Source organism: Lepidochelys kempii, chromosome 7, assembly GCF_965140285.1.
Source record: "Lepidochelys kempii isolate rLepKem1 chromosome 7, rLepKem1.hap1, whole genome shotgun sequence".
Classification (NCBI taxonomy): Eukaryota; Metazoa; Chordata; order Testudines; family Cheloniidae; genus Lepidochelys; species Lepidochelys kempii.
In genome coordinates, this window is record NC_136386.1 from 106,315,304 (window position 1) to 106,328,656 (window position 13,353).

At 43.3% G+C, this 13,353-nt stretch overlaps 1 protein-coding gene across 1 annotated transcript in view; it reads right to left on the reverse strand.

Annotated features, from left to right (window-relative positions):
* The window catches only part of LOC140915208 (scavenger receptor cysteine-rich domain-containing protein DMBT1-like), a 193,417-nt gene that overhangs the window by 131,551 nt on the left and 48,513 nt on the right, over positions 1 to 13,353 (reverse strand). Inside the window, 2 exon segments of the mRNA XM_078853931.1 lie at positions 9,128 to 9,312; positions 11,328 to 11,417. Coding sequence (XP_078710057.1) covers positions 9,128 to 9,312; positions 11,328 to 11,417 — 275 coding nt within the window.

A 13,353-nucleotide genomic window follows, 5' to 3' on the forward strand; every position in this document is an offset into this window, starting at 1 on the left:
CAGTGAAATAGGCATCTGTCAAGGTTCCTCCCCCACTCTGAACTCTAGGGTACAGATGTGGGGACCTGCATGAAAAACCTCCTAAGCTTATCTTTACCAGCTTAGGTCAAAACTTCCCCAAGGTACAAAATATTCCACCCGTTGTCCTTGGATTGGCCACTACCACCTCCAAACTAATTCTGGTTACCGGGGAAGAGCTGTTTGGACGCGTCTTTCCCCCCAAAATACTTCCCAAAACCTTGCACCCCACTTCCTGGACAAGGTTTGGTAAAAAGCCTCACCAATTTGCCTAGGTGACTACAGACCCAGACCCTTGGATCTTAAGAACAATGAACAATCCTCCCAACACTTGCACCCCCCCTTTCCTGGGAAATGTTGGATAAAAAGCCTCACCAATTTGCATAGGTGACCATAGACCCAAACCCTTGGATCTGAGAACAATGAAAAAGCATTCAGTTTTTTACAAGAAGACTTTTAATAAAAAATAGAAGTAAATAGAAATAAAGAAATCCCTCCTGTAAAATCAGGATGGCAGATACCTTACAAGGTAATTAGATTCAAAACATAGAGAACCCCTCTAGGCAAAACCTTAAGTTACAAAAAAGATGCACAGACAGAAATAGTTATTCTATTCAGCACAGTTCTTTTCTCAGCCATTTAAAGAAATCATAATCTAACACGTACCTAGCTAGATTACTTACTAAAAGTTCTAAGACTCCATTCCTGGTCTATCCCCGGCAAAGACAGAATATAGACAGACACACAGACCCTTTGTTTCTCTCCCTCCTCCCAGCTTTTGAAAGTATCTTGTCTCCTCATTGGTCATTTTGGTCAGGTGCCAGCGAGGTTACCTTTAGCTTCTTAACCCTTTACAGGTGAGAGGAGCTTTCCCCTGGCCAGGAGGGATTTCAAAGGGGTTTACCCTTCCCTTTATATTTATGACAGCATCAATAGCTCCGCTCTCTTTGAACTGGGCTGATGACTCTTGTGGAATTGGCTTCTAGTGTTCTATCCCTGCTTATCAGATCAGTGTGTTCCTGGTTCCCTAGTCTCACAAGTTCCAGTTCATGTTGGCTCTGTTAGTCCCAATCAGCAAGCTGTTTTTCTTCCAGTGACACCAGCCAGTTCTCCTCAGGAGTAGTTTCCTCCACTCCAGGTCCCTCTGAGTCAGTAAACCTGGTCTGGATGGGACCTGGCTGCTGCTCTGACACTACACTAATCCCTTTTGGTCTAGCTGTATTATTCAGGCAGGATAATATCACACAAATACACTGGAGGAGGGCACATCACGTTTATAAAGACTAATATCAATATTTCCCAGTTTTCCACAGTTCCTGCTTTGTCATTTCCCATTTTGTGAAGGTCTCTTTCAATTTCTTCCACTCAGCAATTTGCCAAATAATTAAGACAGTTGGGTCACATAATTTATTTGACAGAAAACAAAGATCATTAGAAGCTATTTTCATTTTGAATATACTATACTGACAGTTCCTACCATTAGGGTTCCTGCCACTGGGCCAAGAGTTTACTCTCTGCCGTGGGTACTAACACGGAGATTACTCGTCTCCGGGTTGGAACTGCCGAACCTTTGCTTGGCAGTTGTAGTGAGCTTGTTGGGCTTTTTGGGCCCTCTCCAGGTGCTCCTGCGCTAGTGGGGTGACTCGGGTTATACTGTCTCTCATTTGCAATACATGCTCAACTATATTCTTCCCTGTATTGGGCTCCTCTTCCCAAATCTCCCTAGCTATATCAGTATGCCCTGGGGGTGGCGGCCATATAATAGCTCAAAGGGAGAGAATCCAGTGGAGGCTTGGGAAACTTCACAGATGGTGAACATAAGATAGGGCAACAGGGTATCCCAGTCTTTTCCATCCCTGCTTATCACCTTTTTTATCCTGGCTTTGAGGGTCTGGTTGAATCTCTCTACCAGGCAGTCGGTCTGCAGGTGGTAAACCGAGGTTTGCAGAGTCTGGACATGGAGCATAGAGCAGAGGTCCTTCATCAGCTTAGACATGAAAGGCATTCCTTGGTCTGTTAGAATCTCTTTTTGTAGCCCTACTCGGGTAAAAATTTCCACCAGCGCCTTTGCTATGGACTTGGAGGCTGTATTTCATAGGGGAACGGCCTCTGGATACATGGTTGCATAGTCCAAGATGACAAGCACATATTGGTGACCTCAAGTTGTCTTCTCTAGAGGCCCCACCAGGTCCATGGCTATTCGCTCAAAAGGGATCTCAATGATTGGTAGGGGTATCAAAGGGGCTCTTAGATGTGGGTGAGGGCTGTGCAATTGACACTCAGGGCAGGAGGCACAGTACTGCCGGACATCCTCATGTACCCCTGGCCAAAAGAATCTATGCAAGATCCGTGCCTGAGTCTTCTCTACCCCCAAGTGTCCCCCAAAGAGGTGACTATGGGTGAGACTTAATATTGCCCTCTGATGGTTTTGGGATACCAGGAGCTGGTTAATGACTTGTTCCTGCATTTGAACCACCCGGTACAGGAGGCCTTTTTAAATCATGAAATAGGGTGCTGGTCCTCGGGCCTTTCCCTCCACAGGTACCCCATCTATCTCGGCTACCTCTTTTCTGACATTAGCATACCTGGGGTCTTCTTCCTGGTCTTGCCTGAAAGTCTCTCTTTTGGGACCTATTGACCGGACTCCGAGGGACTAGCCTCCATCTCCTTAGTCAGTTCAGTGGCATTGAGGTTGTGACTAGCCTCTGCTTCCTCCTCCACTTCAGGGGGTCTCTCCCTCAGTTTCACAGGCTCACTGGCCTACCAGGGCCATGTTCTGGCCCTGAAGCAGAATCCGGGTGCCCAAAGCCTTTGCCTCCCTCCTTTCCCTCTTGGTTTTTCTGCCCTTTCTGGGGGCAGGGAACAACTCTTGTGATATTTCAGCAAAGAATGGGGGGTGCCTTTCTGTTAGGGATGACTCCTTGACTTCAGTGTCCTCTCCACTCTCCCGCCCCTCTGGCAGGACCAAATATCCAATTCCTTTGTCTCTTGGGTTAGGGGTCTTTGCCCCATGGTTCCCCCTGTTCAGGCTATTCCCCCCCTTCTCTGTGGCTACTACCTTCTTCCACCTGGAGCTCCCCAGGTGCTTGGTTATCTGGCCTGCTGGGGTCGGGGCTGGGTACTTGTTTTGGAAGGGGGCTTCTCTGGGTCGTCGGGACAGCTCTCAGGCTGCTATCCATCTCTTCACGAACGTGATTACACCATCATAAGTGGAGGGGCCTTTCTGGCCCACCCATGCACGAAGATCCGGCGGCAATCCCCTCATATAGCGGTCTATGACCAAAGTTTCCAACATTTCCTCCAGGTTGCATGCCTCGGGTCGTAACCACTTCTGTGCAAAGTGGATGAGGTCGAACAATTGGGACCTCGGAGGCTTGCCCTCCTGGTACCTCCACTCATGGTATCTCTGGGCCTGTACTGCAGTTGTTACCCCAATTGTGCCAGGATCTCTGCTTTCAGCTGAGGGTAGTCAATGGCAGCTTCAACAGGCATGTCATGATAAGCTTTCTGGGCTTCTCCACATAAGAAGGGAGTGAGGATGCTAGCCCACTGGTCCTGGGGCCATGCCTCTCAAAAGGCGGTCCTCTCAAAGGAGAGGAGATATGCCTCTGTCGTCATTGGCTGTCATCTTCCGTAGACAACCAGCAGCCCTCCATACTTGTGACCCTTCAGATCCTTGGTTTTTGGCGGTGAGGGCTTTCAGTTGGTCTACCAGCTCCAGTAAGAGGGCTTGATCCGGAGAGGCCTGTCTCTTGTTGTAGCTGCATGGATTACTGTTGCACCATCTCATGGGCTCCAGTCGCCTCCTGCTGGGCTGCAGTGGCTTGCAACAGTGCTTTTATTACTTCTTCCATTGTGGTGAGAATGCCTCAAACCCAGTGCTTTTTTTGGGGGGGTGTGTTTTTTAATTTTTTTATTTAAAACTCTCCTTTCTTCCACCGTGCAGTGAATGATAAATCAATTATCCCACTTCTCACACCAGTTGTGACAAAGCTCCAAGCCTGTATTGGTGGGTCCCGCACTTCCAGGTGGATTCAGTGGCCTCAGAAGTTCGCTAAGGCCCTCAGTATGACCTCCCTTTCTCAGTATAGCAGCAAAGGTCACAGCTTATTGAGTTACTTTCATCACAGGCCAGTATGGGAGGTGCGAAGGTGGAATACCCACAGTCTCTGTTGCTCTTTAGTGCTCAGTAGGTGCAGTTTGGCCTCCTGCCTGGACCAAAGTCTGCTTCGCCTCTCAAGGAGATCTCTGTAAAGCATGGGGGGAGGGGGGAACCCAGGCCCACCCCATACTCCGGGTTCCAGCCCAAGGACCCTAATGGTAGCAGCTGTTCGTGGTTTTCCCTCCACCACTGACCCTGCTTTGATTCCCTGGGCCACTTCCCCATGGTCCCCTTTTCCTAGCTTCACCCGGACCTCAGGATTCAGCAATGCTTCCTCTCCTCCAGCTCCTTTCACCTGGACTTCCCCCAGGGGGGCTGGAAAGGAGAGCTTTTAAACAGTATGAGTGAGACCTTGATTGATTCTAGCTGTCTCTGTTAGCCTAAGGGCGTTAACTGGTTAATTGGCATCAAGTGTCTTGATTAGTCTGGAGTAGCCTTTGTTTGGCTATCCATGGAACAGGGACCTGCTCATTCTGAAGCTTCTACTACTCTCTTATCCTTCTGATCTGAGTCTGTCACATAATATATAGATAGATATAGATTTCCAAAGCAGGTAGACTCTCTCTCAAATGAACAGTTTCCTCACTGAGAGGAATGACAATGGGAGATTCGTAACCTGACATAATGGATGAACTTCTACAGTGTCAGTGAGAATTTGATTCTAATATAATAGATCAAATTCACACTGGCATAAGCAAGCTGAATTTGAAGTTAATTTACTTTTGACCTTCACCCATCCTACCTTCACCCCATTGCTGGGAAAAACCATCTGGTTTTGCTAAGCAAGGACCTTAAAGACAGGTGGTTATATGGGACAAGAAATAATTAAATTACTATATTTTGATAAACCAATTTATTTGAGCATAAGCTTTCGTGAGCTACAGCTCACTTCATCGGATGCATACTGTGGAAACTGCAGAAGACATTATATACACAGAGACCATGAAACAATACCTCCTCCCACCCCACTCTCCTGCTGGTAATAGCTTATCTAAAGTGATCACTCTCCTTACAATGTATATGATAATCAAGGTGGGCCATTTCCAGCACAAATCCAGGTTTTCTCACCCTCCCTCCCCCAAAACACACACACACAAACTCACTCCTGGAAATGGCCCACATTGATTTTCATACACATTGTAAGGAGAGTGGTCACTTTGTATAAGCTATTACCAGCAGGAGAGTGAGTTTGTGTGTGTGGTTTTTGGAAGGGGGGGGAGGGTGAGAAAACCTGGATTTGTGCTGGAAATGGCCCACCTTGATTATCATACACATTGTAAAGAGAATGGTCACTTTGGATGGGCTATTACCAGCAGGAGAGTGAGTTTCTGTGCGGGGGAGGGGGGGCGGAGGGTGAGAAAACCTGGATTTGTGCTGGAAATGGCCCAGCTTGATTATCATGCACATTGTAAGGAGAGTGATCACTTTAGATAAGCTATTACCAGCAGGAGAGTGGGGTGGGAGGAGGTATTGTTTCATGGTCTCTGTGTATATAATGTCTTCTGCAGTTTCCACAGTATGCATCCAATGAAGTGAGCTGTAGCTCACAAAAGCTTATGCTCAAATAAATTGGTTAGTCTCTAAGGTGCCACAAGTACTCCTTTTCTTTTTGCGAATACAGACTAACACGGCTGTTACTCTGAAACCTATATTTTGATAAAGTTATTTATTTCCATATTTTCAACAAACTGGCAGAATTACTTGGCCAATTTAGTATAATTAGTAGGAGAGGGAAGAAAAGGAAACAGATTTATTTCATTAGCTGAGAAATGTGGGGACTCATTCCAGTGCTTGCCCAATCAACTACGCTATTCCGCAGAGCACATCACTAGCAGTAATGAGATGCAATTAAGGAAGGGAAAAATTAGATGCATTTAGCCCAGTTACCCAAGTTTTTCAGAACCCAAAGCAGTAGTAACTTAACTGTTTCACTCCAGGCAATGTCAGGAATAAATCAAAGGGAACACAGTGCTTCCAGCTGATGAAAGATTGATACAAGTAAGTGTGCTCTTGTATAAAACTACTATTTACTAGATTTAAGCACACACAGACATAAGCAATATGTTTAGACCATCCCACATAATTACCTAAAATCTGAGATGGTATTGAGTAATTAGCAGCAGGTCAGTGATGATCGATTGCTTCCCTGCCAGGGAGCATGGTGTCAGGAAAAGGTCTCTCAGGATAGCTTCAGAGAACTTCTCCAAAGTACTCACACTCTACTATCTAGTCATTTTATAACTATTTTTTTACAAAACACATAGCTCATAGTGACCCTTACTGGGTCATCACTTCTTCTAACTTCAATTAACTACTTATCAAAAAAGATTCCTAACAACCTTAACCATAATAAGCTTCTATATCAAAGGTGCCAAACTCAATGTCTCCAACTATTTATTTTCTTTCAGTCTCATAATTTCTTGACTCATTTCTCCCCTCCTCCCATTCTGATTAGCAGAAACTGCAAGTCTGCAGCTAGTATTTGACCTTGCCTCCAAAAGTCTTGCTTGTCCAATTAACTCTTAACTATGTGATGTTCTATTTTATTAATTCATGGTGGCTGAATGCACACAATATGGCTGCAGTTAGCATGATCAAACTATGGGGGAACATTCCCCGCAATTCCAGGGTAATAGCCTCAGTATAGTTTCTGAAGGGAAGGAGTGAAAGTCTCATCACTTGAGACATTTTACGCTACTTTGGACAAAAGATGGGGGAAAGTACTATACAGAAAAATCCTGAACTATCAAGGGGAAGTGGTTGAATAGATGTCTTCTATCACTAATATTTAGGATTCTCTGTTTTATTTGGCACATGTATCAGGGTTTCTGGGATCTTCATCCTGTTTGAGAGACGAAATTTTTCTCGGTACTGAAATAGAAGCTCGTCCACCATGACAGTGCCATTCTCTCCCTATTCCACAAATGCTAGGCCAGGATCTCAAAGTGCTTTGCAAATAGGAAACTTTATAATCCTCTTGGGAGATAATATGATAAGTTCACATGCTGCAGACATACCAACCTCAAGGATGGAGACTCTAGGACTTTCAGCCAACGTTAGCAGAAGCCTCTCACCAAAGGAACTGAAATGATGAAGTGAGTTCTAACCTGCACAATACACTTCCTAAATGACAAAGGGTGTTTATGGCTCTGTTGAATAGTACTCTGGAAAAACAGTTGCTGATATTAAGAATGCAGTGGATATAAAGAAGTAAGGGAGACATCATGCTGTATCTTATTCACATCCGTCACAAGACTGAGGTATAGAGATTTTAAGAGAGATTTGAGAATGATTGCAGTTTGCTTTTTAAAACCAGGAGACTGGGTCCAGTTCCATTCCTATTGAAGATGCTGTGATTCTGGGCTATGAACATTGCAGGGGATTGTGCCTAGTGCTCTGGAGTTTGCCCAGGGCCTAATTTTTTCTCTCTTTGCATATGTACCTGAAAGTCACATTAGGTACATTTTATACTATAGCCTCCTTGTCTACTGAGTAGGATTTGGGACTGTCTGAGGGTTAAGAGATCTGGGCTGAGCTTTTCAAAGTTAACTAGCAGATTTAGCTACACAACTCCCATAAATTTCAGTGTGGCTAAATTTCTTAGGCAGCTCTGAAAATAGCAACCTGGGGTTCTGTTCCTGGCTCTGCAGTTAGCCTACTGTGAAAGAACTTAGGACAGTCACTGCTCTGTGGATCAGATTCCCCTTCTGTAAAATGGGGAGCATCAAACTCTCCTTTGTATAGAGCTTGGAGATCCATGCATAAAGAGTGCTGTATAAAAGCTAAGTAATATTATAGTTATTATTTGAGGCCGAATAGAGAATAAAAGTTAGTACATACTGATCACAGGAGCGGTGTGTGGGGGAGTGTCTGGTATTGGGGATCTTTCAGCATCATATATTAGACACTCAGTGGTATTGCCTGGACCAACTAAACCAAATTTGCAATCTGTGGATATTAATTCTGAAATCCAAGAGGCTACAGCCTGACCTGTTGAGTTTAATGTGCAGGTGCTGGGGGCCATGTGATATACAGCAGGTCAGACTAGATCTGGTGGTCCCTTCTGGCCTTAAACTCTATTATCTTTCTGAACCCTTCAGGAGTGTTACTGAAACCATCCTAGTGTAAGACACTAGCTACTAAAACATGATATTGTGAAATAAAATGTAAAATAAACTAGTGTGTAGTGTTACTAAATAATAAATGCACTAGTATTTACTACATCACAATAAAACATTACTTTAAAAGGAACATTAAGATTGCACAGTCAAGCATTCAGAAGTTAGGATATGCCAGAATTAAGGTGTGCCCCGACCTATCTAGATAGATAACTGGGTGTTCAGAGATGGAAGAGCAAAACAACAATTTAAGGATATGAATCATAATTCTGGAAGAGGCCAAGCATCTCCTAGCTGTGTGCCTTTGATTCCCACCAATTTCAGTGATTCAGCACCTCATGGGAGGCCCTAGATCCCCTCAGAAATACATTTATACATTCTAAGATCTGGTCTACATATATAAGTTTTATTGATGCAATTATTTCACTGGCAGGGGTGATTTTTACCAGAATAGTTATACTGGTAAGAGCCCTGGTGTGGACACAGTTACACCTATAAAGTGACTTAATACAGGGATAGTTATTACCCTTCCCATATGGGAATAACTGTATTGATAAAAGGCACCTTTATGGGTATATAACTGCATTTACACAATGGGGGGTTGTATGGCTTTAACTATGCCTGTACAGCTTTGTAGAATAGGCAAGCCCTAAAATGACATCCTGAGATTTAGAAAATAGGGTTAGGATTTTACTGACAGTAGATTTAAGTAAACTCTCATCCCTGCGGTATCATCCGTAGGAAAATATTTACATAGAGAAGTAACACACATTTTCAACAGTGTGGGAGAGGTACGAGATATTGTATATTTAAGAACTACCTGACCTACCAGTTTTTATGGGAATTTCCTGCCAGCATCACTCTATTTATAATGTGTTGCTCAACTTTAATATTGATCTTTGCTCTTGTACTGGCACATTTTCTCACCGTTTCACTGGCAAAATCCTTCACTCCAGAAGAATAGCTATAACCAACCATATTTTTGTCTTGATAGTCCAAAATATTCCAGATTTCCTTCAAAACAATACAGCCCACTTCTTAACATGTCAGTATCCAGCTGTCATTGGCCTCTCCCAGTGGCAGCATATTCCTCAAGCCTTGATCCTTATTTTGGAAGATTCCTTCAAGACGCTGTCCCTGGGGTATCTTGTTCTTTTGGCTCTTTACACTCACAGGTGGCTGTTACCAGCATTTGTCAGAGATCAGTTCCTCTCTATCCAAGTAGCCCTTCAGCGGTCAGCTGAAATTAACCAGCTAGAAGATATAGTTGCAGTTCTCTTAAAAGCAGATTTTATTGCAAAAGTATGGAAATGGAGAAAAAGCATGAAATGAGCTGATTAAATACTTTGAACTCATGATCATTGCAGGATACTGTGGAACTACACCTCATCACTTCAGAGGATGCCTGCAGCCTTATTAAATGTTCAGTTAGCTCCTGTGCAAAATTATTTTTTAATTTGAGTATTATATATTATATAGTATATAATTTTAACTTAAGTATAGTCTGAAGCATTACAAACCTGACCTAATATTTTGTAGCACTACATTTATCTATGAGGCTCTGGTGGGCTCTCTAAAGCATATCACAGACTATATGTCCAGTTTCCTTTAGTGGGCGTTGCATAAGACCCTGTGCTAGAATCTCTGTAAACTTTACTTAATCCTGATATGGGCATATAGACTCCATGTAAAAAGGTTAGCTCGTGTCCCACATGCAGTGTCAGGGTGGGTGCCTTTATTTATAGAGACAATGAACAAAAATGCAGTTCTCCTTAAGGGAAAAAGGTGGTGGAGTGGAGGTAGTACTGGTAGAATCAATGCCATGGGAGACTCAGATCACAAATTAGGAGAGGGAGGGAACCATCAGTTCTCAAGCTTGAGAAAAAGACCCAGTTTTTTTTAAACAGAATACACAACCTGGACATCCTAGTGAGATGTGGCAAATGAGGGAGAAGGAAGGACAGGGGTTTCCTCACCTTTAAGAGACTTCTGAGGAAGAGGGAGCCAGGGAGTAAAATAAAACAGCCAAGTCTTAATGAAGGGCCTGTAGAACATCCTGCAGCAGGGACACTTCACAGGAGGGAGGGACTCAGTCTTGTGTAGTTCTGGCCAGTAAGGGACATCTGAAGGAAATCGCCTGCTAAAAAACTCAGTGACAAAGGACGACTGTTGTGGCTATACAGCGACCATGCACAAGTGGTAAAAGAAATTTTATACAGAGACGTTTTTAATATATGCTAGTGGGGCCAAATTCATTCTTGGTGTCACTCAATAAAACTATACCTATAATGACTAAACTATAATGACACCTCCTAAACTTACTGTTCAGAAAGATTCCTCACACCCCTTTAAACTCTCAAAATGAAAAACACCTCTTCAGTTTTGTTCTGATACAGCCAATCTCTTCACTACCTGTGACCTTCACGCTTGGGCAAAGCCCTTACAATAACAATCCAATGGCAACTGCAGGACCTATATATGTACAGCATGTACAATGGACCTCCCATATTGCAATGAGAGTCACATTACTAAATAAACATGAGCTTCTTTAATCAATCTTTCATAGATGACTTGACGTAAGAAACTGAATATGAAAACTATGAGCTTGTTATTCTCACGCTAGCACTGTAGAAGTTGTCCTTACATAATACATCTCTGAAACTGGGTTAACAACTTACTAACTTCAAAATCAGGTTAGACATTATTTGTAACACACAGCAAACAAACCAGCATGTACTTTATGGATTTTTTTTATTGCATGTTAACCTACTAATTTCTACTAGTCCTGTGCTCTATAACAACAATGCAGTCAATTTGTCATTTAATATACACAGCAATGTCATTTAAAGGGTCCATTTATTACATTCAATTATTATTCCCATATGCCAACAATGAAAAATTCAACTTGCCCAATCTAGTGGAACATAAACCAACCTCCAACAATTAAGGGCAAGGAGGAAACTTCATAGGGGCAGGAAGTTTCCAAAATCCTATACATCCATAACTCCCATGTGCAGGGTTTCTTGTACCTTCCTCTGAAGCATCTGGTACTGGGCATTGCTGGAAACAGGATGGTGAACCATAGATGGACCATAGATCTGAATACAGTAAGGCAATTCCTAGAGAGAGGATCCAGATGCAAAGTTCAGTTCTAGATTTCAACCGCCTCATAGTTTGGAAGAGATTGGATCCAGAGTTTAGGTTTGAGCCCATCTTTACCTTATGTATCAAAATTATTTTGTGAGGGTTCTACTAATATATTAGTCAATGACAATGTTTACAGTAAACAGCATTATCCAGCCAGAAGAGTGCACAGAAAGGTTTCCAGCACATAGCTTTACTAGCTAGATGTGGGGAACTCTCTGGCTGAGATTGCCTTCCCTTAATTAATTATACATTCTGAATTATACCTGCCTGGCAACTGACTGCCCACAACCAGATTAGTAAGAGGTAACTGGGGATCACATCAAGCCATGATTGCCCAGCTTGACAAACTTAGGAGGGAAATAATTAACACTCATCATGTGTCTTATACAGCACCAAGCATGCTGTCGGCATTTAAGTAATTAATAAATCAAGACTCCTGAATCATTCTTAAAATAATATAATTATATTAAAATTATGGAACTGAAACCATGCAACTCAAAACCATTAAAATATAGTAGGAAACATTGTCTTTCTGTCCATGAACTGTTATGGGTGATGGTGGTGTGTTGGAGCGGTTTGGGTATGGGTTCTTGGTGTAGGACTTTAAAAGTGAGATGTGAAAGACAGGGTGGATCTTGAAGCACTCAAGGAGATGTAACCTGAAGGCCACTGGGTTAACCCAATCTTGAAGGGGCTCAGATATTGGTTGGCTGGTTTGGTGGATGGGCAGCTCATTTTAAGGTTCTGGGCAGAAAGCCACATCTTGCCCCCTACAGCCAGATTGGGGGCAACCTGATGGTCTTGTCTGCTTGGAGTTTATAGGCTTCTTTGGAGGACTTCAAGTGTTCCTTGTTCTGGCGTTCACCCAGTGTAGGTGGGAGGCTAAATCCATGGTGGACACTACTGGGGAACTCTTGGGCAAGTGTGAGTGGAAGCAGGAGTGGAAGCCACAGTTTGCAAAGAATGGGCTATGTTGCATTGCATTATTATATGTGAATTTAGTGTAGCACAGCAGAGGGAGACATTTGTCCTGGGGGTAACTCCGAAAGCAGCAAAGATACTGCTCCAAGATTTGACAGGCAAACAGTGCGAGTCAATTAGTCTGCAGGTGGTAGGTGGACAAGGTGAGAGACTCAATACGAAGGAGTCTGAGAAATTCCCACCAGAACTGGGAGATGAACCAGGGAGCCCATTCCAATAAAATTCCCATTAGTAACTCATGATAATGGAAGACATTTTCTTGGATCAGCTGAGTATCCCCTGTGCAGTAGGAATGGCAAGGGACAAAGTTTGCCATCTTTGTTAGGAGGTCTAGAGCAACTAGTGTCCCTGGGAACATAGCAGATCTACAATGATAAAGTAGATCAAGACTGCAGAGCCTTGGGCAGAGGTCAGACTTAAGGATCTTGGTTGTGGATTCTTGGTTTGGGGGCAGAGGTCACAGGAACTTATATAATCCTTGTTGTAAGATCATAGGCCTGTCCACCAGAAGATTCTCAAGACCAAATTCCAGGTCTTGAATAGGCCAAAAAGGCCCAAGAGCAACAATTTGTGACACAGTTTCAATACCTAGGTTGTCCCTTAGCTAACCCCTGCATATGTTTGTGGGTACAGCCCAGTCAGATATTGCTGCCACCTTATGCGAGTCCATGGTGAGCCCCTCAGGTAAGATGATACATCCCAAGAATTCCACTGTGTCCGTATTGAACTCACATTTCTCAAGCTTCACATAGAGATGGGTTTGACAGAGGCCCTCCAAGACAGTGCACACATGACGACTGTGGATTCCTTACTTTCAAAGAAAATGAGGATATTGCCCATGTAAAATGATGAAAAATTGGTCCAGAATGTCACTAAAGATGTCATTTATTAAATGCTGGAAAGTTGCCAGGGCATTGGACAATCCAA